The 26,878-nt window shown below is 49.6% G+C and overlaps 3 protein-coding genes and 1 pseudogene across 4 annotated transcripts; all 4 read right to left on the reverse strand.

The window, feature by feature from the left end:
- Positions 1–10,073: 10,073 nt before the first annotated feature.
- On the reverse strand, positions 10,074–13,429 carry LOC133918198 (protein KINESIN LIGHT CHAIN-RELATED 1-like). Its single transcript, XM_062361943.1, has 3 exons — positions 12,539–13,429; positions 11,374–12,282; positions 10,074–10,583 (listed from the first exon to the last, which is right to left on the reverse strand). The coding sequence occupies exons 1-3, from the start codon at positions 13,171–13,173 to the stop codon at positions 10,349–10,351; spliced, it is 1,779 nt and encodes a 592-aa protein (XP_062217927.1). The 5' UTR covers positions 13,174–13,429; the 3' UTR covers positions 10,074–10,348.
- A 2,111-nt stretch (positions 13,430–15,540) lies between these two features.
- Positions 15,541–19,745, reverse strand: LOC133917284 (GDSL esterase/lipase At5g45950-like; annotated as a pseudogene).
- A 532-nt stretch (positions 19,746–20,277) lies between these two features.
- LOC133917343 (zinc finger protein CONSTANS-LIKE 3-like) lies at positions 20,278–22,044 on the reverse strand. 2 transcript variants are annotated; one of them, XM_062361247.1, is made up of 3 exons: positions 21,748–22,044; positions 21,081–21,409; positions 20,278–20,810 (listed from the first exon to the last, which is right to left on the reverse strand). In XM_062361247.1, exons 1-3 carry the CDS (start codon positions 21,904–21,906, stop codon positions 20,687–20,689), a joined length of 612 nt encoding a protein of 203 aa, XP_062217231.1. In that variant the 5' UTR covers positions 21,907–22,044; the 3' UTR covers positions 20,278–20,686. The 2 variants fall into 2 exon arrangements, with proteins under 2 accessions (XP_062217231.1, XP_062217232.1); XM_062361248.1 differs by having other exon boundaries at positions 21,081–21,311; positions 21,748–21,999.
- Positions 22,045–22,122: 78 nt separating this feature from the next.
- On the reverse strand, positions 22,123–22,789 carry LOC133917344 (putative zinc finger protein CONSTANS-LIKE 11). Its single transcript, XM_062361249.1, has one exon. The coding sequence runs from the start codon at positions 22,643–22,645 to the stop codon at positions 22,136–22,138; it is 510 nt and encodes a 169-aa protein (XP_062217233.1). The 5' UTR covers positions 22,646–22,789; the 3' UTR covers positions 22,123–22,135.
- Positions 22,790–26,878: the final 4,089 nt, after the last annotated feature.

Genomic DNA, 26,878 nt, shown 5'->3' on the forward strand with positions numbered 1-26,878 from the left:
GGGGGGGGGGGGGAGGAGGAGGTGGAGGGGGCGCGGGGACGGCTGTACAAGTAGTGCGGCGGTCGGCTGTTGGCCCACGCGTCATTGACGGATACGGGTCCGTGGGTGGGCCCGGGCAGGGGTTCGGGGCGCGGTGGTCGGTGGGGCCCGCCGGTCAGGTACCTGCGCACGTGAGTCGAGGAGGCGTTCCATTTGTTTATTTATTTATTATTACGGATTGAGAGTTCGGGTGGTGGTTCAAACTTTAAATCGCGCGGAAGCGGTAAAAGTGAAGGGAAATTTACCCGCCAAACTGATTTCGCCGTCGTGTCGGCCAATCTGATTTCGCGGTAAAAGTTTGGGTAGTGCTACTTTATGTCGCCCAGTTTTTCATCTAGATATTCCGAAATAATAAAGTACGATACGTCTTTCTAACATGCTTATACAAAGAGGGGAGGATTAAGCTAAAAAGAGGATGAACCAAGTAATATGAAGCAAAAATAGTTAGATTGAAGTAAAAATGACACTTTGAGATCTACAGTAGATTTGAGCTATGAATAGATTCACATGACAATAGTTACAATTTTTTTCTACAACGGGTTATCCTCAAATTTCATTACGCACAGGTAACGAAATTGCAATATGTCCTAATAAGCAAAATACAGACACGCGAACAAAAGATACTGAACCTACTTTCAAGTTTGTCGATACAGCACACAGGGCTAATCAAAATCAAAACCCACCATCTAAACCAACATAGGGCACTGTCGGAGCGTGAACTCCTGTCGCAGAGATCCCGAGAGACCCCTTTTTAGAGATTCGGCCGGGGGATGATCCTGGAAAAGCTTGTTTGGGAAATAAGCGGGAACGGAAACAAATACGATGTCTGGCGGGAGATGATTGCCCTAATGCGAGGAAAAGATGGGTGCACCGGGGTTTAGACAGGTTCGGGCCGCACGGAGGCGTAACACCCTACTCCTGTGTGAGCGCTATATTTATCCTTGAAGGGAATTCTTCAAGGATGTATCTGGTTCTAAGGGGAGAGCCGTTTACAAAGAGCTTAAGGCTCTCGTGTTCTAGCTTGGCTTGAGCTGGTTCGAGCGTCTGCGTCCTCTTCTTCACACACTTTCGGTTCCTTCGGTCTTGTTCGTCGGGGGCCCCTTTTACGTGTTCTCCATCCTTTCCTTTTATAGGCGCGCCGACCTCAACATATCCTGAATGGGAAAGAGGGGATGCGAATGCCAAGGTGCCACGGAGAAAGGCGCAATCATTTCGTCTTATCGAAGTGACAGGGGCGGTGGAGAAATACGGCGCGCATCCGACCACCCGCCACTGTGGAAGCCCTCGGGCGCCATAAAGGGGGCCCACCGGGTAGCCTCAGAGGTGCCCGGTGCGCCCACCCTGTCTTGTTCTTCTGCCAGGGCAGGGTGGCAGGCGGAGCGCTTCGATTCTGGCAACGTTATCCCGAGGCACCTGGATGAAACGGGACGGGACCCGTGCATTTAATGGACCCACGCCCCCCTGCCAGTGCATGGCAGGGTCTGACACTGGGGCGTGGGCAGCTGAGAATGTCAGGATGTCAGGATGTCAGACCGCGCGTGCCTATTAAATGCGGCATTGGGCCTTTGACTGGATGACACCCTGACGACGGGACCCTTCGGGTCGTTGAATAATCTTGCGCGAACCTTCGGGGAACCGAGTCCTCGGGGGCTGCCACGTGCAGCCCCGAGCACTCTCCCCCGAGTACTTGAGTGAGACCTTCGGGGAACCGAGTCCTCGGGGGCTGCCACGTGCAGCCCCGAGCACTCTCTTCCGAGCACTTCGGTGGGACCTTCGGGGCACCGAGTCCTCGGGGGCTACCACGTGCAGCCCCGAGCACTCTCTCCCGAGCACTTCGGTGGGACCTTCGGGGCACCGAGTCCTCGGGGGCTGCCACGTGCAGCCCCGAGCACTCTCTCCCGAGCACTTCGGTGGGGCCTTCGGGGCACCGAGTCCTCGGGGGCTGCCACGTGCAGCCCCGAGCACTCTCTCCCGAGCACTTCCTTCTTGGTATTTGGGCTCTGCGGATCATCGGGGAACTAGGGTGCTCGGGAACCAGAGGTGGCGGCCCCGAGCACCTTCTCCCGGGACTTAGCTTCTTCTTACCTTGCAAGGTGGTGACATGTGGTGGATGGCCGGCCTGGCCTCGAGACTTAGGGACCCCTGGTTCTGAATACACCGACAGTAGCCCCCGGGCCCGTTGGTAGCCGATGGGACGGAGACTGCGAATGGGCCCTTCGTCGCGACCGAGGCCAAGGCTGGCGCGGACGCCATGTGGCAAGCTTTCGAGGGGTGGCCCTTGCGGACCTAGACCTCAAGTATGTTCTAACGGGAAAATGAGTGGACGCGTGTCCACACAACTTCCGAAGGGTATGATAACCATACGGCGGCACGCGCGGTTGTCGCGCAGATCGAGGAAAATACGCCTGGCAACCGCTGACATCGCGCGATCGGCGGGAGATTCGCCTGACAGTTGCGCCGATCGAGGCGACGCTTCGCCGAGCGAACCGTTCGGGCGGCAGTTTTTGAATTTTGAGATATAAAAAGGGGGAACGGATCGGTCCGTTCCCCTTTTTACGCTCTCTTGCACTTGTGCTCTTGCCTTCTTCGTGCTCCGAAGCCTTTAGGGGATTCTCAGGCAACCAGAGCATTCTTCCTTCTCTCTTTCTTCACCACCAAAAAACACCTCCCATCCTGTCGAGATGACGAGGGTTGGAGGAGGTCGCCGGGACAAGACTTCGGACAGCATTTTGCCGGAGTCTCGTCTGAGGAACGAGGAGGCGGCGGACAAGATTAGGAAGCTGCTGGTGCCGGAGGGTCAGGAGGGTGCTGTGGCGGTGAGGCCGGCGACTCTGACGCCGGCGACGACCGTCCCTGGGCGGACCGTCCTCTTCACCTCCTTCGTGGCAGCGGGGCTAGTGCCGCCGTTCTCCGCCTTCTTTCTGCAAGTGCTGGAGACGTACGGCATTCAAATGGTGCACCTAAGCCCCAATTCCGTCGTGGCGTTGGCGGTCTTCGCGCATCTCTGTGAAATGTTCGTGGGGGTGATGCCGTCGGCGACGCTGCTTCGCCACTTCTTCGTCCTTCGGCCGGTGGGGAAGAAGAGGGGGCACTCCACGGCGGACGTCGCGGGGTGCTGCAACCTTCGGCTCCGGGAAGGCCTGGGGGATCATTACATTCCCCAGGTGATGCGCAGCAAGTGGCAGGAATGGCGACGGGACTGGTTCTTCATCGACATCGACCCCCACGAGCGCCTCGAATTGCCAGAGAAGGCGGCGGAACCTCGGCGATCAACGTGGGAGGCGCCGCCACCAGAAGATGCGAGACTGAAGCCGGTGCTGGAGCGCATTCTGGAACTGCGCGAGGGCGGGCTGACCTCAGTCATGGTGGTGGCGGATTTTCTGCGTCGTCGGTTGGCGCCTCTGCGAGAACGGGCCCGGACGAGCTGGTTCTACACCGGGCCGGAGGACATCACCAGGACCCAGATTGGCGCGAGCTGGGATCTAGGGGCGGCGGAACTGCGGGGGATGACAAGGGTGATCACCGGAACGGAGGATATGAGCCGGGCGGAACTCCCGTGGCCGGAGATGGCGCTCTGTGCCAACCCCAGCCGGGTGGCCATTATGGCGGGGCTGCCGGAGTTCGATGCCCAGGGGCCCGTGGACCGGCCAAGAAGCCGGAGTCCTGAGGCCTCCGAACTCCCCGGGCTGGAGGAACTACTTGGCGATGAGGTTGCTGGTAGTTCGGCGCAGGATGGTGAAGGGGTCGCCGCAAGCGGCAGCCGCCGTACCAGAGAGGAGGGCGCCACTGAAGTTGTTGAGGAGTTGGCATCGGGAGATCGGGGAAAGCGTCCCCGGGCCTTGATCCTAGTGCCGGATTCTCCGCCGTCGCCGACGGCAGCGGCGGCATTTCCGGTGCTGGAGCCGTGCCTGGTGCGGATGGGGCCTGCATCGGCGCCCGCGACCTGCACGGCGGAGACCGAGACCCGTGCGGCGGCACCCGAGGCCCGCACGATGACGCCCGTGGCCCGCGTAGTGGCTCAGCCGAACCCTCAGCGGAAGAGGCGGCGGGAGGAGTCCGGACCGACGGCGCCGGACCCGGACATCAGGCTCCCAGCGGCCAAATGGCGGTATCGGTGAGTCTTTTTTCTTGCTTTTTCATGGGCATTTTCGGCCCGAACTAAGTTTTGACAATTTTCACTTGTCTCCCGTAGGCCGGCCGCAGGCGCTGCTACGACGGAGAGAGAACAGGCGCCGGGGCCAGAGCCGAGCCCGCCCACTGCGCCGACGGAGGCCGGCATAGGAACGGCGGAGGCGCCAATTGACGTGGCGGCCCCTGGAAGAGAGGTGGAGGCGGCGGCCAGGAGAAGGGCGCCGGCGGAACCTACCCCGGGCGCGGAGAGCCCGGGGCGGATAACGGTGGAGGTGGATGTTCTGCCGGGGCCGGTGGACAGGGCGACCGATGCGGGAATGCGGCCGCCGTCCGAGACCTTGGCTCCGGCAGAGCCTACCCCGGGCAGGCAGAGCCCGGGGCGGATGGCGGTGCAAGGCCCTGCGGAGAGCTCGGCCCCCCTGGAGGCACTCTGCGGAGAAGCCTGGGCCCCACCGGTGCTCGGGCAGCCCGTCGATCCTTTCCTGGCCGCCATTGAAGGTGTCCAAGTAGCGGTTGGGCGGCTGGGCGCAATGGTGAACGCCAAGGAGGGGGAGCTCGAGGTCGAGCGCGCCCGCCTGGCACTGGAGAAGGCGCAGCTGGCGGGCGCCCAGGAGGAGGCCCGTGCGGCAGCCGCGCGGGAGCAGAAGCTCCTAGAAGACATCCGCGTGGAAGCCGCGCGGGAACGAGAAACTCTGAAGACCGCGCGGGCAGAGGCCGCGCGGGAACGAGAAGACGTCGCCCGCTTGGCCGAGGCGTCGAGGCAGCAAGCTGCCGAGGCCCTTGCCAGGATGGGGCAGGCGCAGGAGAGGGAGGTGGCTGTCGCAGCCCGGGAGCGGGCTGCGGAGGAGCGGCAAGCCGAGCTGGTCCGCCGGGAGGGCGCGGCCGAGAAGACGCGCGCCGACCTCCAGCGCTGGGAAGACGATCTCCGGAAGATCAGAGAAGAATTCAAGCGCTGGGAGGAGGACGTCTCCATCCGGGAAGTGGACAATGAGCTATCGGCGTCGGGTCTCGGTGCCCGGGAGGATTCGGTGGCCCAGCAGGAGGATGTGTTGGCCCGGCGGGAGAATGAGCTGAGTCGCCGAGAAGGCGAACTGAGTTGCCGAGAAGGCGAACTGAGTCGCCGAGAGGGCGAAGCTGCTGCTGCGTTGGCCGCCGCGGCTACCAGGGCGGAGGAGAACGCGAAGCATGAGGCGGAACTGGCCGCGCGCGAACGCGCCTTGTCCGAGATGGTGGCCAAGGCGAAGCAGGCTGCCGCCCCCACCGCGGCTGGCGGTTCTTCCGGTCCGGCCGGGGACCAGGGACTCGAGGCACAGCTGCGGGCCGCCAAGGAGAAGCTCGAGACCTCTTTTGTTTCGCGGGTCAACCTTGAGCATATGCTGGAGGACATACTCCGGCGGATGCGACGGGCCGTGGAGAAGGGTGGTCTTGGACGGCTTGTCGATGACACGAAGGGTGACGGCCCCGCACGACAAGTGTTGGGGCTGCAGCAGGTCTGCGAGCGCCTCGAGGCCCTGCCTTGGGCGGTCCAGGAACTCGCCGCCCGGGAGGGACGTGGCTTGGCGCATGCAGTGGCCGAGCACGTCCTGGCCTGCTACCGAAGCAGGGACCCGAACTTCCCACTGGAGCCGGTGCGGGAGGGAGTGGTCGAGGCTGAGGGGGAGGCTGCCCGGGCAGCGGTCCGGAGTACCGCCGCCGAGGTGGCGGCCGGCTTCAGGCGAGAGGTGCCGCCACCGCCAGTCCCCGGGGATGACTCAGAGGATTCAGCCGACGCCTCTGCCGCCGACTAGATCTTTTGTAGCCTCTTTTCTTTTGTTGTAGATGTAGGAGTGAACCCTTAGAAAATGCCTTGGAAATATCCTGTGAATATTAAATGGCTGTTTTTCCCTGGGCTCGCAACTCCAGTTTCTCTGCGTGCTCGATGCTTCTTCCGATGTTTTACTTCGAAGTCCCGGGGAGTACTCAGTCGGGCCGTTCCCGACCTTCCCGTCCCCGAGGATGAAGTTGTCTTGATCGCTGTTTACTGGCACAGTCGGCCTTCAAGTTCTCACGAATCCGCATCGCCTAAGTTAAGAACAAAGACAGAGATTTCCTTGCCCGGGAGATGGATCGATCCCGCTCGGAACACGCCGTGCCTGATGAACACTTTTTCACTTTGCGACCACTCAGTTAGTAGAAGGGAGACGCGTGCAGGCGAGAATGTGACCAAGAGTCCTCGCGGTCCGGTGGTGCCCGGGCTTTAAACGGGCCAGGCCGAGCACTGACAGCCCGCCCCCGAGACCTGAGCTCCGGACTACCCGAGCAGCTCGAGCGATAGGATTACCCAGGGCACCCGAGGACTCGGTAGTGCTCGGGGTCCTTAAAAGCGGACCGAACACCACGACCACCACGAAGGGCTTCGGTCAGACGTTATCACAAGCACGCTACTCTTTTCTGCAGACCGTTCTGTCGTTCTGGGAAAAAGTAGTCACGCGGCAGGGTTTTGCGTGCGAGGAGGCCACCTCGCCGAACAGATTAAACCGCGAGAGCCCCCGAGAGTGACTCGAGGACATAAATTTACTTAAAGCAGACTTGTCTGAATATAACCACTCACCAGACAGCTGTCGGCCTTCCGGCTCATCGATCCAGGAGGGATGTGCTTCCGAGCTCGGGTGCCCGGGGACTCGATTCTTTTAATGGAGCGACTGAGTGACCAGAGGCATACGAGGCTCCTAGGGTCGGGTGATCTCGACCACCCATGCCTAAGTGGTAGGACCGCCCGAGGACCCTGGAGCCGACCTGAGACCGGGGCATTGAAGCCCTCGCGGCCGAGCTGCTCGTGATCGCCAGCCTGTGACTTAAGAGAAAAAATAGGATTTCTTTGTCTGGTGCGCTCTGTCAGTGCGGTACTTGCTATAGACTGCTCTCGTTTTCGACCTGAGACCTCTCGAATACCCGAACCGGCGGACAAGAGCGGGCAAAGGCGTAACCCAGAGGTCCTATGGTTTGGTGGTGCCCGGGTATGACAGACCAGACCGAGCACCGACAGCCCGCTCCGGGGGCCCGAGCTCCGGACTACTCGAGCAGCTCGAGTGATGGGATTACCTGGAGCACCCCGAAACTCGGTAGTGCCCGGGAGCCTGTCACGACACCGAACACCACAGCCTACCATGCCGGACGTAAGTCAGCGGCGACTGCTCGCATGCATACCGATTGGGATTCTTTTATCAGCGGGGAAAATGAGAGAGTGAACTTTTTCTCGCACAACCGAGCACCTCACTAGACAGATTAAACATACGGAATCCAGACAAAGTATTTTGACATAGCGATTGCTTATTGAAATACTTAATGTGCAATATTTACAAGGTTGGGCGACAACGACTTACCCCACGGGGCGAAGCCTTCAGACTGCTCGGGCGGGGAGAAACCCCCAGCCTTGCTGACCTGAGCCGCAAGCACGACCATCTACGGGTAGAAGCGTCGGAGATGCTCGATGTTCCACGGATTCGGGAGTGGCTGTCCTTCCTCCGTCGCCAACCTGAAAGAACTTGCCCGGGGGACCGCGATCACGGTGAAGGGACCTTCCCACACAGGGGACAACTTATTCATTCCTTCGCGCGACTGGATGCGTCGGAGAACTAGGTCCCCCACCTCGAGAGACCGGGCCCCTACCTGGCGCGCCAGCTGTCGGAGGGTGAACTCCTGTCGCAGGGATCCCGAGAGACCCCTTTTTAGAGATTCGGCCGGGGGGATGATCCTGGAAAAGCTTGTTTGGGAAATAAGCGGGAACGGAAACAAATGCGATGGCTGGCGGGAGATGATTGCCCTAATGCGAGGAAAAGATGGGTGCACCGGGGTTTAGACAGGTTCGGGCCGCACGGAGGCGTAACACCCTACTCCTGTGTGAGCGCTATATTTATCCTTGAAGGGAATTCTTCAAGGATGTATCTGGTTCTAAGGGGAGAGCCGTTTACAAAGAGCTTGAGGCTCTCGTGTTCTAGCTTGGCTAGAGCTGGTTCGAGCGTCTGCGTCCTCTTCTTCACACACTTTCGGTTTCTTCGGTCTTGTTCGTCGGGGGGTCCTTTTTTACGTGTTCTCCATCCCTTCCTTTTATAGGCGCGCCGACCTCAACATATCCTGAATGGGAAAGAGGGGATGCGAATGCCAAGGTGCCACGGAGAAAGGCGCAATCATTTCGTCTTGGCGAAGTGACAGGGGCGGTGGAGAAATGCGGCGCGCATCCGACCACCCGCCACTGTGGAAGCCCTCGGGCGCCATAAAGGGGGCCCACCGGGTAGCCTCAGAGGTGCCCGGTGCGCCCACCCTGTCTTGTTCTTCTGCCAGGGCAGGATGGCAGGCGGAGCGCTTCGATTCTGGCAACGTTATCCCGAGGCACCTGGATGAAACGGGACGGGACCCGTGCATTTAATGGACCCACGCCCCCCTGCCAGTGCATGACAGGGTCTGACACTGGGGCGTGGGCAGCTGAGAATGTCAGGATGTCAGGATGTCAGACCGCGCGTGCCTATTAAATGCGGCATTGGGCCTTTGACTGGATGACACCCTGACGACGGGACCCTTCGGTTCGTTGAATGATCTTGCGCGAACCTTCGGGAACCGAGTCCTCGGGGGCTGCCACGTGCAGCCCCGAGCACTCTCCTCCGAGTACTTGAGTGAGACCTTCGGGGAACCGAGTCCTCGGGGGCTGCCACGTGCAGCCCCGAGCACTCTCTCCCGAGCACTTCGGTGGGACCTTCGGGGCACCGAGTCCTCGGGGGCTGCCACGTGCAGCCCCGAGCACTCTCTCCCGAGCACTTCGGTGGGGCCTTCGGGGCACCGAGTCCTCAGGGGCTGCCACGTGCAGCCCCGAGCACTCTCTCCCGAGCACTTCCTTCTTGGTATTTGGGCTCTGCGGATCATCGGGGAACTAGGGTGCTCGGGAACCAGAGGCGGCGGCCCCGAGCACCTTCTCCCGGGACTTAGCTTATTCTTACCTTGCAGGGTGGTGACATGTGGTGGATGGCCGGCCTGGCCTCGGGACTTAGGGACCCCTGGTTCTGAATACACCGACAGGCACTATTAAAATGTACAGATGGAGAAAACTAAACAAGTAGCAGGACACTTAAACGCGATCAAAAACGACTCCAGCCGACTTGTTGCACTGAGATGCCCACCAACCACGATCCTCCTAGTTGAACTTGATGACACCATCGGCTTGGTTGATTGCATTTCTATCTTCTTGTATCATGAGATAACTCGTTGAGCTTTTCAGTACTAAATCTAGATATACACTATTGTAATTATTTTTTTATGAGAATAATGAAGGTAAAACAGGACGTGAGATTATTATCCTAAATAAGTCTAAAACGATATATAACTTTGTACCTTCTTTTTTATAATCAACTTTACAGAGGTTCGACGTAGGGCAATGTACTATCATCATCATCTACGGAGAGAACATGTGGATCCCTTTTGTGGTGTGCGCCATGCTCCAGATTCATAAAAAAAATTACACTATTCTTTAGAGAGCGAGGAGCAAGCAAAGCCACCTTGGTACATTGTCATCGCCAGCTACCCAGGGTTGCACGCATTGCTCAAGTAGTATCTTCTTTCTCTTCTCTTCTCTTCCTGAGCGACAAAACCGAATGATGCCTCCATGGGAATGGGATGGGACCAAAGTCACCAAACGATGTCGATGCAGCTCCAACCTGCTGAGACGCGAGTTGCCGTGAGGTGAGGTCCCATCCTGCTCCAACAGCAACCGGGAACATTCCTTGGACAGAAACAAACGATCACAACGCCGTGTAGGAGTCCTGCATTCTTCATCAGTGTTAATTCATTCGCAGGGTAGGGTACACCTGAAAACAAACATGCCTCAGAAGATAAGGAACACAGGACAGCATTTCAATTCTGCAGAAATGAATGGATGGAACGTAACAAATAAATCACAGGTATTCATCACCCACCAGCACAAAACAATATTCTCTCCAGGTACAACAGTACCCACTTAATATAACCGTGAAAACAAAATGAGATAACCCGGGATAACAATGGCAGTCATAGACCACAAGACATTTAGCAAGCATCAAACACAACCATCATCTTCCTACCCTACAACAACTTCTTTACACATGCTCTTTGGCCCCCTTTATGTTACAAAGGCCAGCACCAGGTGAGGTGAGCTCAGGCAGCGTGGAGCTCTTCAGCTTCTGAACCCAAAGTTGGACCACCTCCTCCCGGCGTCTTTCTTAGCCCGCTGCGAGTTGGTCACGAACAGGTTCTCGAGCGATTTCTGCTTCCTGTTCCGGGACCGCCCCGCCTCTTTCAGAAGCTCCGCAAGCCGCTTCTTCTCGTCCTCCACATCGGGGTTTGCTGTGCCGAGCTTCTCTTCCCTCACCTTCAGCACGTGTTCCAGGATTTCAATGGCATCCTCCACTCTGACGATACAAGCGAAATGCATACATACATCAATTGATCAAGTTGGATCATGTAACAAGAATAACAAAGTTGAAATGTAGATGGTATTTTCCTAGGCATAAATAAAGTGTACAGCGACATAAACCCATGGAAATACCTAAATTCCGGAGACCTGCTACAGTTAATGTGCTTGTTAGTTTGGAAAGCAGGTATGGATGGGCATGGGCCACTTGTCATGAATATACATCAGGTTTGGTACTTTTGCAATCACATAAAAGTTGAGTATCATATAACTCATTAGGATGCAACAACATGTGGGCAACTAGATGACCGCTAAGAAATTAATCATGCCATCACATGGCAGAGATGATCAGCTGGTAACTAAATCATCAAGCAATTTATGAGGCTGTTCCCAATTCAAATCAAGCAATGTTACATAGGATAATCTTAAGAAGCAGCCCACCCCACCCACCAAGCACAAACACACGCAAACCCGCCCATTTCCATCAAGCATTAGAAGTGGAACCTAACAAAAGTTCACCCCTTCAGATAGCATGAAAAACTCATAGGCATGACTTATTTACTTCTTGCAGTTGTAAATGATGAGGCATATACACCATTATGACCACATCAGAACCATCTAGAGATCCTAAACACATGATGCTTTACAGCCTCCGTCTATATTATTCGAGATGGAATTTCGCAGCCATGATAGGACTGGATTTTAAAAATGACTGCAGGTTGCAAAAGAACCCATTTAAAAATGACTGCAGGTTGCAAAAGAACCCAATTTGTGCTATTAACACATACCTTCCCATGGCATCATAGATTGCAGCAAGGTTGCTGTATACACCAAGAGTATCTGGATGAGAAGCGCCACACTCCTGCTCCAGAACTGCCCTTGCCTCTTCAAACAACTGTGCAGCCTCGTGTATCTTGAACAGCTGGACGCAAGCTAGCCCCATCTGGTTCAATAGAACACCGAAAAATGCCGACTTCCTCTCACCACTAGCCCTCAATTTGGCAACCGCACTCTCAAATGAGTTCCTTGAATCTGCATACCTTCCTACCATGTAGTGCAGTACACCCATTTGTGCCTCGATTCCAGCAACAGTGCTCCACTGCCCTGGTGAGTCCTCGAGCAACTTGAGTGCCCTTTGAAGAAGCTTTAGGGCCTCGTCGAGGTCTCCAAGTGCCTCATAGATGGCAGCAATCTCCATTAGGCCTCCAGCAACCTCATCAGGGGCAGCACCAGGCGCAGGCTTTGCATATACACGAAGGGCATTCTCGCAGTAGGATTTAGACTCACGGAGCCTCCCTGTTCGGTGGTAAAGATCTGCAAGGCGGACATAGACCGATGCAACTGAAGGATGGTCGTCGCCACGGGCAGACTTGAGAACAGTCAGCGCCTTCTGGTAGGAGAAGACAGCCTCGTCAAAGCGAGCGAGGGCAAGATAGGTGTTGCCTATCGCGACATCAATTGTCGCCACCTCAATGTCACGGCCATTGGCGACCATGGTCATTGAAGCAAGCACGAGGTGCTCGAGGGCACCGTCGTAGTCACCCTTGGCATCAAGGATAAGGGCCATCAGGCGGCGGTCGGAGGCTTCCTCGAGAGATGCCGGTGCGCTGTGCTCTCGGTGGATCTCGAGGGCTTTGCGGCACAGCTTCTCTGCTTCATCAAACTGCAGAGCTTGCACATGCGCTTCTGCCAAATACCTGCTCATTGTCCAAAAGAAACACAATGGTCATGTCTCCTCTCTAGATTTCTTAGGTGTGTGTGTGTGTGTGTTTGCATACAAGGAAATAGTATTAACGCAAATTATATCAAGATCCGCAATTGTCTGTAACGACTAACGAACAGTTACGAGGAAAAAAAATCTCGCCTTTAGCTTTGACGAGTTGGGAGATAGTAAAAAATGGCGTCTTTTGGGAGAGATGAGATCTAGATCGAGAAACAGCAGAGGATGATCACCTGCAGGTCTCGGCGACGCGGGGATCGCGCTCGCCAAGTGCGCCCATCTGGATCTCAAGGCCCTTGCCGTAGCAGGCGATGGACTCGTCCATGCGGCCGAGCATGGCGTGCGTGTCGCCGAGCTGCATCCAGCCGGAGAAGGCGGCCAGGGACCACTCCTCCCCCCTCTGATCGGCCTCGGCCTGCTGCTGGTCGTTGGCCCCGTCGCCCTCGGCCGGCGGCGTCGTGACGACTACGACGGCGCGCTCGAGGACGGGGATGGCGTCGGCGTGTCGCCCGAGTCCGCAGTGGATCGCGGCGGCGACGTGGAGGCTCATGGCGAGCTCGAGCTCGGCGCCCTCGCGGCGCTCGAGCGCCCGGGCCGCCCGCTCAGCGAACTCGAGCGCGCGCGCGGCGCCACCGCCCTCCCCGGAGACCATGGCGTCTCGCGCCTGCTTGAGGAGGAAGGGCCCCAGATCCGGGTTGTCCAGGGACTCGTCCGCGTCGGGCGCCGGCGCGGGCTTCCTCGGCTTGGCGCGCGAGGAGGTGGATGGCGAGGGAGACGGCGGCGCCCTCCTGGGCAGCGGCGACGAGAGCCGCCGCGCAGGCGGGGCGGCCGCTGGGGGCGAGCTGTCGGCCGCGGCGAGGCCCGGCATGGCAGGCAGAGTTAGGTGGCAAGGCGAGGCGAAGTAGGAGGAGAGATGGCCTTAGCGTTGGCGACGACTAGAACGCGCTACCACTCGGGGAAGGGAAGGGAAGGGGGCGAGGGGCTGCCTGCCTGCCTCTTCCTCGAGCTTGCTTGCAAGGGAAGACCTACAGCTGAGGAAAGCTTGTGCTGCAGCAGCTTGCTCTTCAAGGTGATCTCTCGTGATGGCAACTGGCGTCATAATCACTACTACACTAGAGCTACCTTGATTAGCGAGCGATAATTGCTCGTGAAATTCCGAGCCACGCAATTAAGGTGCAGGGACGGAGGAGTACTTGCAATGTTTGCCTTCCAAGAATGCATACAGCTTCTGATTATTATTTTTTTGTCAGCGATTAGCGTCGTATGAGTTGACTTGCTGGTGAATGACAGTGGAGTATGCGCAGTATGTGTAATTCCGTTCAAAAAATGACAGTGGAGTATTCATTTGTTCGCAATTTCTCTTCTCTTTTCTCTGCCTTGCTACTCATTCATGTTTGTCTGCCTCATAATTGCTCTGATGAGGCATAATCGTTTTGTCGAACGAATCATGGTTTATGCTGTGCTGCGTTGCATGATGGTTTATTTTGATTGATACTCTAATTGAGATGGCAAGGAGGACACGCATGTATTATTAGGCAGCGAAGATCACGCACGCAGTAGGGATGAACTGACATCCTGTCACTTACATATAGGTTTATGCTGTCGCTGCATATCCAAATCATTGCATTGCCTCGATGATAAACTTGAAACACATTGCATTGATCCATCGAAACAATCTGTTCCTACTAAATTAATGATTGTTCGGTTGATATTTCTTTTCATTTCATTATGGAAATTTGAGCGAAGAAGAGAAATGGTCGACATTTTCATCGTCGTTCGAGTATCCGCTATGCCATAGGTCTTCAACAAAGAGAGCTTTCTATTTCCAAAGCGCCACGAGCAGCACGTGAGTGACAGGTCCGCTCCGTATCCAACGGGTAGCAGAACCCCAAGGCCGCGAGGAGTTTTTTTATATATTTTTTTAAAAATTATAAATATATTTATTTTAAAAAAATTATAAATCTACACGTTGCCTTTCAACAGTTAACATATTTAAAAATAAAAAAATCGTGTTTCAATACTCTCAAAATTTAAAACATTATCAAAATATTCATTAAAAATTCTAAAATATATATATCGTGTAGAGTATGCTATCATTTATCTCTCCAAAAATTTAGAAAATAATATAACTTATATAATGAGAAATAAAAAACAAGTTATGAAAATAGTTGGATCACATTAGGTGTTTATTCTTTGAGTAAATTTCATAAAACTACATATACTTTGATAAAATTATCATAAAACTATAGATTTAAATGATAGTTTTATAAAATTATAAATTTAGTGTTAATTTTATCGTAAAACTATAGATACTTTGATAAAATTATCGTAAAATTACATATTTAAGTAATAATTGCACAAAACTACAGATTCAACGCCGATTTTATCACAAAACTATAGATTCTAGGGAGATGTTCTCAGTTCCATTACCATGATGACCGAACCCCGCTTGCAGTCCTATAGCAGCTGCCGGCTCATGAAACGGATCATCCGAGAGTTCATGTGATTGCAAGCAGGGTCCATCCGTTAAGTTAACATGTCTGCGATAAAATCTATAGTTTTACAATAAGATCGATGCTAAATTTGTGGGTTTGTGAAACTGTTCATTAAATATGTAATTTTACGATTTTCGATAATTTTACCAAAGTATATGTACTTTCATGAGCTTTTAGATGATCCGTTTCATGAGCTGGCAACTACTATAAAACTACAAGCGAGCTCCGATTGTCATGGTAACAGGACTGAGAACAGCTCATCTAGAATATGTAGTTTTGCGATAAAATTGACGTTAAATCTGTAGCTTTGTAAAATTATTGCTTAAATCTATAGTTTTGTGATAATTTTACCAAAGTATCTATAGTTTTACGATAAAATTGGCACTAAATATGTATTTTTATGAAATTATTCTTTAAATCTGCAGTTTTACGATAATTTTATCAAAGTATAGTTAGTTTTACGAAATTTACCTTTCTTCTTTTTGTCTGGAATCATTGCTCTAGGCCTATGAGGGAACTACATATATTTCTAGGAAATTCAAGTCTCGTTGAAGATAAATCGGTACCCGAACCTGATGCTAATATTTGTGCCATGTTGAATCGCAATCATGGCAATAATGGAGGTAACTCAAAAACTTCCATAGTCCATATCTTCTATTGAACTCCAATTGCATATGTACTACACTGAAGAAAATATAAAATTTTATTTGTGGTATGTAATCCGAATTCACAATCTTTATCTACACATAGATTTCACCAATTGAATTCATTATCAGATCATCCGTGATTATTTGGTTATCTCTCTCTGTTTGGTGGACAGCGTCCTGGTACAAATACTTGCTGGGATCTGTGCAGGTTTTTCGGCCTCTGCGTGTTTGCCCAACTTCAATCGCCCCTGTTCCACAGCAGCCTCTGGATGTTTCTGTCAGTCCTGTAGTTTAAAAGAAACTAGTGCCATAAGCAGTTAATCCACGGGGTGTGCACCCTTTTTTATATTAAAAAACCTCCGGATTATAGCAAAACATACCAAAGCCATTGGGGTCTATTGTTGCTTTCGCTATGATTGTATAAATATCAATGAAGGTAGCTCTGGTATCTGGTTCATTCTTCAGAAGGTGCACCAGTTCGACTAGCTTCTCGTTGGATGAAGTTGCTAGCAAATTCATGTTTCCATGGCATTTATCTGCACCTGTGCCTAGCAAAGTTCTGACAATAGGTAAACAGCCAATTGGGGACACTCTAACAAAAATAAATCCCCTTCCTCCAAGTTTTCTCATTACCTGAAAATGGTAAGGATTAGGTCTTGGCACTGTGCCGACATATGAAAAATATCAGACTCCGGCTTGGCAAGCACGTACCTGGGTATAGTTAGCAAGGCGAGCTATTAATTGGTTCTCATACTGCAGCTGGCTATCTTCTGCTGACTGGTTTGAGGGAAGATAGTGAAACAGCAGATCAGTTGTTCCAGCACTCACGACGAAGGTAGCCTTCCTGATAAGTTGCTCTGCTCTTCTTGGTCCTGCTAATTTCTTGAGATTTCTCTTGTAACGCCATAGGTCTTCTAATTGATTAGAAAATGAAAGTACATTCTATCATGACAAAGATGAAAAGATAGCTAGTTAATACTACCAGATACAGACCTGGAAGAGCCAAAATTAACTTGGAAGAGTAACTCGGCATAAAAATACCGTCTGCTTAGCTGATGTTATCCTTCCTATTTTCAATGGCAAGTTGGTTAGTTGTCAGCTCGTTTCAATCACTAGTTTTTGTGGTAGCTTTACCATGTTTTCTTAGACGAGGCGAAGATAATTCTGTGCACACCCGACCTATGGCAATGTAATTTAGCATTTCTCACCTGACTTAAGTTTTAGAGTGAATTGTAGAAAACTATAAGTATTATGTCTGTTAACATAAAAATACAAGTATTGTGTATTAATTTTGTATAAAATTCGATTTTAATTAGATTCACTCATTTTCCTTATTTTCTTAAAAATCCTAGAACTTTTTATATGTGTTTCATAATCCATGTGAAATCTATTTTAACTAGATTCATCCAAAAAACTTATATAGAATTTAAACTAAAATTATCCAAAAGACTATTTTTATAATTTCTAATAATTGTTAGGGTCTCAAATAAAATCTCAAAAATATGAGAAAATTTACTAATATTCTTCTTATATGATAGAATAATTTCTAAAATTATTTTCAGCCATATTTTATATGGTGAAAAAAATGAGGTCCTTTATAATGCTCCATTTATATACTTACAGAGAACTCACTTTTTTACCATATAACCTAAGACAGAAAATATTTTTAAAAATTATTTCATCATATAAGAAAAATAATAGTCAATTTTCTCATATTTTTTGGATTTTATTTGAGACCCTAACAATTGTTAGGAGTTATAAAAATAGTCTTTTTGAGAATTTTATTTAAAATTGTACACAGGGTTTTTGGTTGAATCTAATTAAAATAGTTTGCACATGTATTATAGAACACGTAAAAAAGTTTTAGGATTTTTAGAGAAATATAAGACTATTTTTTAGATGAATCTAATTAAAATTATATTTTATATGAAATTAATGCACGATATATGTAGTTTTGTGTTACTAAGTATAATATTAATAGTTTTATATTACGTATGATACAATATTTATAATTTTATGCAATTCACTCTAAGTTTTATGATGAAAAGTTTTTACAGGTTATGGTGCTGACTTACATATCTCTTGGCAGTGGCATCCTCGTATCCGGAGCCTGCTGATGCAAAGCTCACACCCGTCCTGAGCTGCCCTGGCTTCAATTTGGGTCAAGGGAACCTGGAATACTCCTTCCTATACCTAGTTTCTTCGCTGCAGAGCCACGGAACATATAGTGTGCCACATATTACTTACATTCTAAGCAGAACATGAACAATCTACTTATGCACAATTTTGACCATCTATGTGATGTGGGTTAGAGTACTAGCAGCCTCTTCTAGCTCTCTATACCCTTGAGCCGATGCCTTCAGCCTAAATCACAATAAAATTGTTATACACATAGGTTCAACTGAAGCCACCATTAGTGTATAAATAGTTATCAATGTCGGCTCAAAAATATTATCAGTTGTGGTTTTTTATTAGTGCCGGTTCCTAACAGAGAACCGACAATGATACAGGTACTATCAGTGCCGGTTGGTATTAGGAACCGGCACTGATACGTATCACATGGATAAAAATAAGCTCATATTCTAGAAATAAAAATGATTTCGGCACATATGCAGCTTGCTCATAGTATTTACATTATTGATACATGTATTTACATGATACAATATTTTTGGGTATAGCGAGCGCTTGCATTGGCATGTTCCTCATCCAACAATTATAGTTGTAGTAGTCTTAGCACAATGTTTGCTAAAGGGACATCACATATGTAGCACATACACAACACTCTAATGGACAAAGAAACAAACAAATAAAAGAAAATAAAAGTCTCCAAAACTCTCTAAATAAACTGGACTGATGTACTTTGTTGAGTAATGGACATTAGCTACTTCACTACGGTGAAGCAACTTAAAATGAGGCTGGCTGTGCTTAGGCACCACTAAGCACATCAACATTGATCCATACATATTAAAGAACAAACACATCAGAGACAAGTTAGAGAGAGTTTGATCAGACCCGACTCCATGTTGATGATATTGCAGAGTTCAATGTTCATAGCTCAATTTGGGCCGATCAGCATGTCATTCATCGCCCTCTCTGTGCACGCCACAGCCACCATACCTCTCGGTGGCACAAACCCACCACCATAACCACCTTCAAAACCCTAAATCTTGTGCCAAGAAACGGCTAAATCAACACCAAGATTCCACATTTCCATCCCGAGAACAACAAATCCCACCCAAAGACCCATCTTTGACCCTCCAAGAACCTGAATCCCTTACCAAATCTAAGCGAATCACGGCCCTGTCGTGGACCAACAACAAAAGGCGTGGACGCTGGTGGAGATCTCCAGCCAGAAAGCGTGGACAAGGGAGTTGAGTCTGGTGAGCGCATGTAGCTTGAGGTTCAGCGCCGGCTCTGGCTCTAACTCCTACAACATCACCAACTCGGCCTTGACGGCGGCGTGCTAGGCCTGGTAGCGAGAGAGGGAGGAGAGAGAGGCGCACGGTGAGAGAGGAGAGTTCGAGAGAGGGAGGAGAGAAAGAGGATCAGAGTGAGAGAGAGGGTGAAGAGAGAGGGGCGCATGACACAGAGGAGATGGGAGAGAGCGGATGTGAGGGCTTGCGAGCTAAAATTTTATTGAAGTAAATTTTCGGATCCGAACCCTATATCAGTGTTAGTTCATGTTTACGAACCGGTTCAATCATTGATCGAGCTTAAAATGTTACGAACCGATACTAATACTTCATCACTGCCGGTTTGTACCTAACCGACACTGATAGAGCGGCACAGATGACCTATTCTGTTGTAGTGCACGATTAATGTCATCGATCAACTCAACCTAAAAAACTAGTCTGATAGGTGAGAGATCATTCGCCTTTTATGTTACGCTCCTTATCATCAATATTCGATGTAGGACTAATTCAACAATGTGATTGGAAAAACCAGCTGTAAGGTGTCAACGGATGCTTGGTACCTAGCATGTCAGCGATGAGGCGGCTATTGCTGAACCGGCCGGTGGGCTTGCCTCCATAGAAGCTCATGCCGTACGGCAAGAAGTTGGCCTTGGCTGCCGTCTACATACAGTTGATGTTCCCAGGATCCACTGTCGAGTCCCCAAACACCAGCATGCTGGTCCAGCCGGTGGCAGTGTAGTTGATCACCCTCGAAGGAGCTGGTGGCGATGATGGCCGCCGCTGGCGAGCTGCCGGTGGTGGCGGTGATAACGGAAGCCCACGCTTGGGTGGACCATCATCCTGTTGGTCCGGCCGCCATGGCGGTGAAGGCTGCCCCGCGGCCATCTTTGTCAAGGAGAACATCCATGCGATGACGAGCAATGCCACTGTAAGCCTCCTAATGGATCTCTACTTTGTCAAGGACTAGGATAACAATGGATGCTTTTGGATAAGCTCTAGGGCCTCTGATCAAATTGAGCGTAATGGCCTGCGATTTGCAAGGTGCTATGCTTTTGGATAAGTCTGAGGTTGCTTTGTGTGACATGACTACCTCCTGAAGGCAAGCATGAATGCAGTATGTGTGACCCCAAAACTCAAGTAAGTGAAACAACACACCTGTGAAGTTCAGTGGCAGTACTTGAGAGATAATCTACTGCACAGGTTTAGACTATACTTTGCTGATCTTTTATGGGCTCGCAATATGTAAGTTACAAACGAATGAATTATTAGCCAATGACTGTCGAATTACGTGATGCTTTGGTTTGACTGTTTGTACTAATCAAGTACATTTTGCTTTGAACTAACCAATTCTTTGAAAACCTAAGGTAGTATAGGATATTGTAGGTGTGACTTCGCTCACAATGACTTGCTTGGAATATAGTAATCTCAATAAATCCGTATACGAAGAACACATAACATACAAGATTCCATTTATTACATCATATGACAGTGATTGTCAAAATCTCAAAAGGAAACAGACTAGACCTCCTAGGGCTCATCCTGCAAAATTGTAATGATTTACAAACAGGAGCCCTTGGTTTATGCCGTAAAAAAAAATTCCCTCAAAAAAGATTACCTCATCTAAAACTATCCTATGCTAAAAAAATAACTGAGGAAATGAAGAAAGATAAATATTTGATGGAATAAACAACCTATGATCCTACACTTATTCCTCAGTACCTGATGTATGACCTATCTATACTGGAAAAATGTTTTTGGCTTAAAAAGACTGGAAAAAATGTTTTGCTTCTTCCTACCCCCAATGCACTGTTATATATGTAATTCAGCTAGGGCTGCATATCTGGATTGTCGCCATGAGCACTGCTCGAAGCCTTTGCAAATCTGCCTTTGACACGGTTCCGTGTGTCTGCTCTTGCCTTCCGGGATACGTACATTATCTGCTTGCCAAACCTGCAAATGCAATCGAAAGGGCTTGTAAACTGTAATCACCAAAGAGGCATCAACAACTTGTTACTATTTGTTTACTTTTACGAAAAACAGCTAAATGCATGGTTCTGTCAATAGCAGCATCAGCATCTTTTTTTGCTAATTAAACACCTAGCTACTAAATGATAGCTATGTACGGTGGATTTGCATTTGAATTTGATCCGTTAATTTCTCTAGAACTTGATGCCACAAATCGATGAACTGAATCGATGGATGTCAGTGAGAGTGACCTACCTCCTGTTCTTCTTCTTGTCGTTGTATCTCTGCTTAGCCTGCTGCCGCTTCTCCCGCTGCTTCGTTCTTGCCTCCATGTCCTGGCTTGATTTCTCCGGCGGCGGCGCCTCCTGACTGGCCGCCGACGGCACTTCGAAACCGAAATGCCTACTCGGGAGCTCGTCCCGCGGCAGCATCACATTGCTGCTGGTGTTTGTGCCGACTGAACTGAACTGACAAGCTGCACTGTTACTGGTCAGAGATTGCAGAAATGCATCAGACGGCATAATGGTTTCCGAACACGATGAGATTGACGGGCGATCATAACCCAACGAAGCAGATGCCTGTGGCTGACAAAAAATGGTACCGAACAAATGTATGAGTAGCAGTGCGCTAGCTAGTAAATCTTTACTACGACTCATCGAACATTCAGATGAACTTGAGTGATTCAAAAGAAAAAAAAGAACATTCAGATGAACTTGACTGATGCAAGAAAAGAAAAAAAAGGAACATTCAGATGAGAATTGATGCAAAGAAATAAGAACATTCAGATGAACTTTGACTGACGCACACACAAAAAAAAGGAACATTCAGATGAACTTGACTGATGCAAAAGAAAAACAAGAACATTCAGACGAACTTGACTGATGCATGCACAGATGGGCAAATATGCAATTGTTGCCTATACCTCGAAAACGCCTTCCGTGCGACCGATCGGATTGACGGAGTTTGACAAGTTCGAGTCGAAGTTGAAATCGTCGAGCCCCACATCGTGGAGGATCGGCCAGTCTTCTTGCGCGAAGAACTCGTCGCCATGGCCGCTCAGTAACGCTGCTGATCCAGCCATCTCTGCACTGATCTGATCGTCCAAGTTGCCTCCGTCTCCTATGAAGCTATCTGATGGTAACTATGTATCAAACGGAAATGAAAAGAAAAAATTGTAGGATCTGTGCCTAAAGTTAGGCGTTGATCGAACCAAAAGAAACGGCAAAAAAACAACAAAAAAGAAACATGTATCAGCTGTTATTATTGATGGGTTAGTTAGCATCATCGCAAGCATCTCAATTGGCCATTCTTCAGAGGATGATTTTGAGTGCCGCAAGGATGCATATGTTCAGTTTATCAAAGACCAAGATTAGATTAGAACTACGAACCTCAGTGATAATGGTATTACCATTGCCCCAAGCGCTGTTCGACAGTTCTGCGGGTAGTTCGATGTTGACTAAATCGGGGACCCATGTGTTAGGCTCCGGGAGCGGCGACGGCGGCAGGGTGCCTAAGGAGAGGATGCGCGCGAGGTCGGCCGGCTCGGGGAACCCCGTGTACGTGCGTGTCGGGCGTCGGCGGTGGCGCTCGGCGTCGCACGAGGCAGCGGTGGCACATGCAGTGCAGAGCGCGGCCTCGTGGTCGATGCAGCGCGTGGCGGCGGGTGCGGCGTGGCAGCCGTCGCAGAGCGGGGCGCGCTCGTGGCTTCGCGAGGCGGCGTGCACGGTCACGTCGCAGGGCAGGCAGAGGCGCGCCGCGTGCTGGGCGCAGTGCAGGAGCGCGCGCAGCTCACCGCAGTAGCCGCACGAGGCGTCGTCCATGGACGGCGGCTGGACATGCGTCGGCGCGCCGCCAGCCGGCCGGCCGGCGGCGAAGCTGGAGCTGTTCGGGCCTGTCGTCACACTAATGAGCGAGGCGAGGCGTTCACCGTGATGGGTCGGTGGATGGATGATGCAGTGGGTGTGATCGACGCCGCCTTCGCTGTAGGCCGTGGCTGCGGTGCCGTATATACATATATATAGGTCGCCGCAAATAGAAACGATGCATTTTTTGCGGTCAAAGCACGCCGGAATAGTAGGCGCGGTTAGCACCATTGCAGGGATCATCACTAACTTCTTGTCAACGTGCTCTTATGGCCAAGTATTAGTAACCACACGCTTACGTGTTTTAGGGCTTCGTGGACATGGCGGTTACTGCCAGCAGCTGCGGTTAGTTTAAATCCACTACTCCAATCTACTTATCTACACAACACGTACTCGCTCAAGTACTGTTGCTTGGTTCTCAAGCTCATTGAAAGCGTAGTTTTTCAATGATCATCTTAATTTGAACTCTACAAGTGGCCCCTTCCACGTATTTTTGGGCCTCCACGCATCACGATGAAAATTTTTGCCAGTGTTTTCAACGTAGCAAAATATTAGCTTGCAGCGCACTGAAATGTTGACAAATAAGCCAATGGAACATGTGGAGGAAACCACCAGGAGAGGAGAACAGTGACTCTCTTTTTTTTTTAAAAAAAAAGAGCAAGGCAATTCTGTACTAGCTAAAAATACTGAAAGGTACCCAGTACAAATTCGCTTTTCATTCTCACGTTTCAAGTTATATACAAATCTCGTTGGAAGCCGGCAAAATTGGTAACAATAACTTATTGTGAAAGGAAAAAAAAAATCAAGAATAATGACTAAAACCCAGAAAATTGTCTTGCTCATACTGAAGGCTTGCTTCTGCAATCTGCATTCACAAGACAGAACATTAGAGAATTGAAGTCCAAGTCAGAAATATACAAGTGGGAATAATATTGCCCCATTTGATTCAACATATCTTAGTTTTATTAATAAAAGTTAACTCCTCGTATCAATACTGATAATGTGATACCAAATAGCATCGAAGACATGGTAAAAGTGAAGTTATATGATGAGCATCAAACATGGATATTTTGTCAATTTCCAAAGGATCAAGAATATTAAGACCAAATATTTGTTCACTTCAATTACTATGTATTTACTTGTCTTTTCAGCAAGAAGCTCTTCCAGATCTTTCTTCTTTGCTGGACCGGCAAAAACTCTTCCTGGTTTCTATAGGTCTCAAAGAAATAAACAGGAGATGATAAATTATGCAGCAGCTTCTGTCCACAAAAAACTTTATCACCAAAATGAACTGCATTATCTTGATAAAAACTTACCAAATTGAGCACACATTCATTAGACAAACAACACAGCTTCTCTCCCCATAACACCCAAAAAAAATACTCAAATTCACTGAAACGATGGGATGCTTCAGGTCAACTGAACAACTGAGCAATCCCCAATCCACCCAGCATACAGCAAAATCAGCATAGAATTGCAGCACACTTATTAACAGGCAAAATTCGCGGTTACTTGCTTGACCCCCTACACCTAGATCAGAATCAGGAACGCAGATCATCAGGGACGAAACCGGATTTCGCGAGAGGGTTCGCACTTTCGGTAGGACCCTTGAATTCGACGAAGAATTCCTGCATCCCGTTGTTCACTGTCTCCACCTTTTTTTTTAGAAAAAAAGGGGCAAACATCTCCAACCTTCTTTGGAGGCCTGCAGGGACCAGTGATCGATCCCTGGCCGGCTGGCTCCACCCTTGGAGCTTTACCAACTGACCTAGGGTCAGTTCCTTCACTGTCTCCACCTTATTGTCGCTCATCATCCTGTGACACCAAGAAACCCCCAAGAAAGACCAGATCAAAAGGAGAACCCATCACAAAACAAGAATCAAAAGCAAGGAACCATTCCAAAATCCTCACAGCATCATGAGGTCCATCTCGCGGTGCTTGCTCGGGGACGACATCTTGGAAAGGGGACCAAGAACAAGAACACCATCCGCCTCTTCTCGCGGTGCTTGCTCGGGGACGACATCTTGGTAACGGGTATTACTTCGTGTCAATTGCAATTGATTTATCTTAACTCTACGAGGAGATTAGAAAAAAGATTTTATAGAGCTTTTTAGTTGCTCTATCAAAATGAATTGTAACTCGGCTTACTTCGTGGAGTTGATTGATCTATGAATTGGTAGAGCTGGGGTATTTGGAAGGGCTCCGCCTAGATCCACAGTGAAGTTTGGAACCGAAGCTCTCTAAAACAGGCAAAAACTACTGCACAAGATAGCATATACATATACGATGGTACTATATCCTTAGTATGTAACATACTTTTTGTAAATTCTTAATTATTAAATTCTCATCAACTTTATTGATCATAATGTATACAACTTGGGAATCCCTCCTCTCTTTATACAAGGGAGGAGGAGTGTCGGTGTATAGAATAAGGGTCTCCTGGTCTGAGAACTCACACCGGCTAATACCAGTTGGCCAGGGATTCTTTCTCGGACCAAGGTCCCACCGCATGACCAGTCTATATCTTCGTGATCAGGATATAAGGGATTCCCACGACCAGCCTTCGCTGGTCACATGACAAACACTCCTCCCCGATGGATAGGTTGTGGCCGGCGTAGTGGTGCCATGCCTTATCCCGTAGCATTAATCGTCATGGTACAGGCTCGCAGGCGTGTCAGACTGCTTCACAGGCGCGCGTGCGTGAACGATGATGGGACGGGATGGACCAGCTGACCGGGAGGACGTAGGCGTGAAGGTGTCCAACAGATGAGATGAGCTTGGTAGCTTCATTAGTGTCACACCTGATTTTCAAGAAAATAAACCAGATGTATTCCACATGTATGCCAGGATCAAGTTTACATACATGTAGTGACATCATCAGTGATAACATAAACTATGTCATTAACAACGAAAACATTCCTTACAAAAGGACCCGCAGGTCTAAAAGAAAACACTAAAAGATCTTCAAGCTACAGCAGGACTCCCATCCATCCACAGGCGTTGTCCGAGGAAAACACCAGCCTATGACATGGTCTTCAGAGCGACGCCTTCCTCCTTCTAGAATTCAGCACCATCGTCCAGGAAGTCTTCGAACGCTTCACCTTTTGAGCATTATCCAGAAGTTTGGGAGAAGGCAAGCGTGAGTACACAGAGTACTCAGCAAGTGAGGGAAAAAGTATGACATGCAGGCTTATAACAAGGAAAAGCTTAACTCGGGATAACTGCGACTAAGCCTAACTAAACAAGACTCAAATGACTTAGCAACCCAATTACTAGATTATAACTCCAACAAATGAAGAACACAGCTCACCGGATTCCATCCGACTACCAGACTCACCAGATGTCCCATATCCGGCTACCGACTCATCGGGAGTTCCACCACCCGACTACCCAAACCAACCCTTCAGAAACCCCACTAATTATGAAGAAGTACAAGCCCACTCGTAATTGCGAGCACGGCTGATCAATCAGTTTTATTACTCTGCAGAGTTTACACACTTTACCCACGAGTCGTGATTCCCGTTTTGCTTTACACTTCCGGGGTGTAGAGCCGGAGTCTCACTAAAAGACCGTTACAAAGCGTCTCCAAATCTATAAGCATCCACTAAGGTTTCACCGCTAACAAGGATTTCATCCACTGCAGAGGCCCCCTCTTGTGCCACTTAACGGACCATTGGTGCGTACAGAATATGAAGGGAACTAATTACTTGGCCAAGCTGTACCCATGTAGGCCTCATGGTTGTGCTGTTATGCCGGGTAACAGGCTTCACAAACCGGTCCTTAGGATCCCACACAGGAACATACACAATCCCTGCTGTGTAGATCCACCTCATACTAGCCATCCAGTTAGGATCCCTATTCCAAGTTACTACAAGATTACCATACCCCAAATTTTTATTACATAGACATTATTCAAAATTAATATTTACTCCAACCCTGACTACACTAGCATAGCTACCCATTTCATGTCCCATGACCCAACAGAGGCTACAAGGAATTATCACACAAATTCTAGTAAAACCCTACTCATGGGATTCCATATTTAAACAAGCATACAACTAAGGAAAGTAAAACTATAATATCCTACAATGGTATCAAATTGGTCAAGAACACTTGCCTTCAAATGCAGGTTGCTCAAAGTCTTCGAATGCTTGGTCTTGAAAGCTGACACACTGCTCGTCTCCTAAAGCC

The sequence above is a fragment of the Phragmites australis genome, chromosome 5 (genome assembly GCF_958298935.1).
Source record: "Phragmites australis chromosome 5, lpPhrAust1.1, whole genome shotgun sequence".
NCBI classification, from domain to species: Eukaryota; Viridiplantae; Streptophyta; class Magnoliopsida; order Poales; family Poaceae; genus Phragmites; species Phragmites australis.

What these genes read in the sequence shown, in the direction of transcription:
- LOC133917343 (XM_062361247.1), bottom strand. Translation starts at nt 21,906, where the DNA reads ATGGCTGGATCAGCAGCGTTACTGAGCGGCCATGGCGACGAGTTCTTC. An exon ending in GCACGGAAGGCGTTTTCGAG is followed by an intron (nt 21,410 to 21,747) that starts GTATAGGCAACA and finishes ATTTTTTGTCAG; the next exon opens with CCACAGGCATCTGCTTCGTT. An exon ending in GACAAGAAGAAGAACAGGAG is followed by an intron (nt 20,811 to 21,080) that starts GTAGGTCACTCT and finishes TTGCATTTGCAG; the next exon opens with GTTTGGCAAGCAGATAATGT.
- LOC133917344 (XM_062361249.1), bottom strand. Translation starts at nt 22,645, where the DNA reads ATGGACGACGCCTCGTGCGGCTACTGCGGTGAGCTGCGCGCGCTCCTG.
- LOC133918198 (XM_062361943.1), bottom strand. Translation starts at nt 13,173, where the DNA reads ATGCCGGGCCTCGCCGCGGCCGACAGCTCGCCCCCAGCGGCCGCCCCG. An exon ending in CGCGTCGCCGAGACCTGCAG is followed by an intron (nt 12,283 to 12,538) that starts GTGATCATCCTC and finishes GACAATGAGCAG; the next exon opens with GTATTTGGCAGAAGCGCATG. An exon ending in ATCTATGATGCCATGGGAAG is followed by an intron (nt 10,584 to 11,373) that starts GTATGTGTTAAT and finishes TTGTATCGTCAG; the next exon opens with AGTGGAGGATGCCATTGAAA.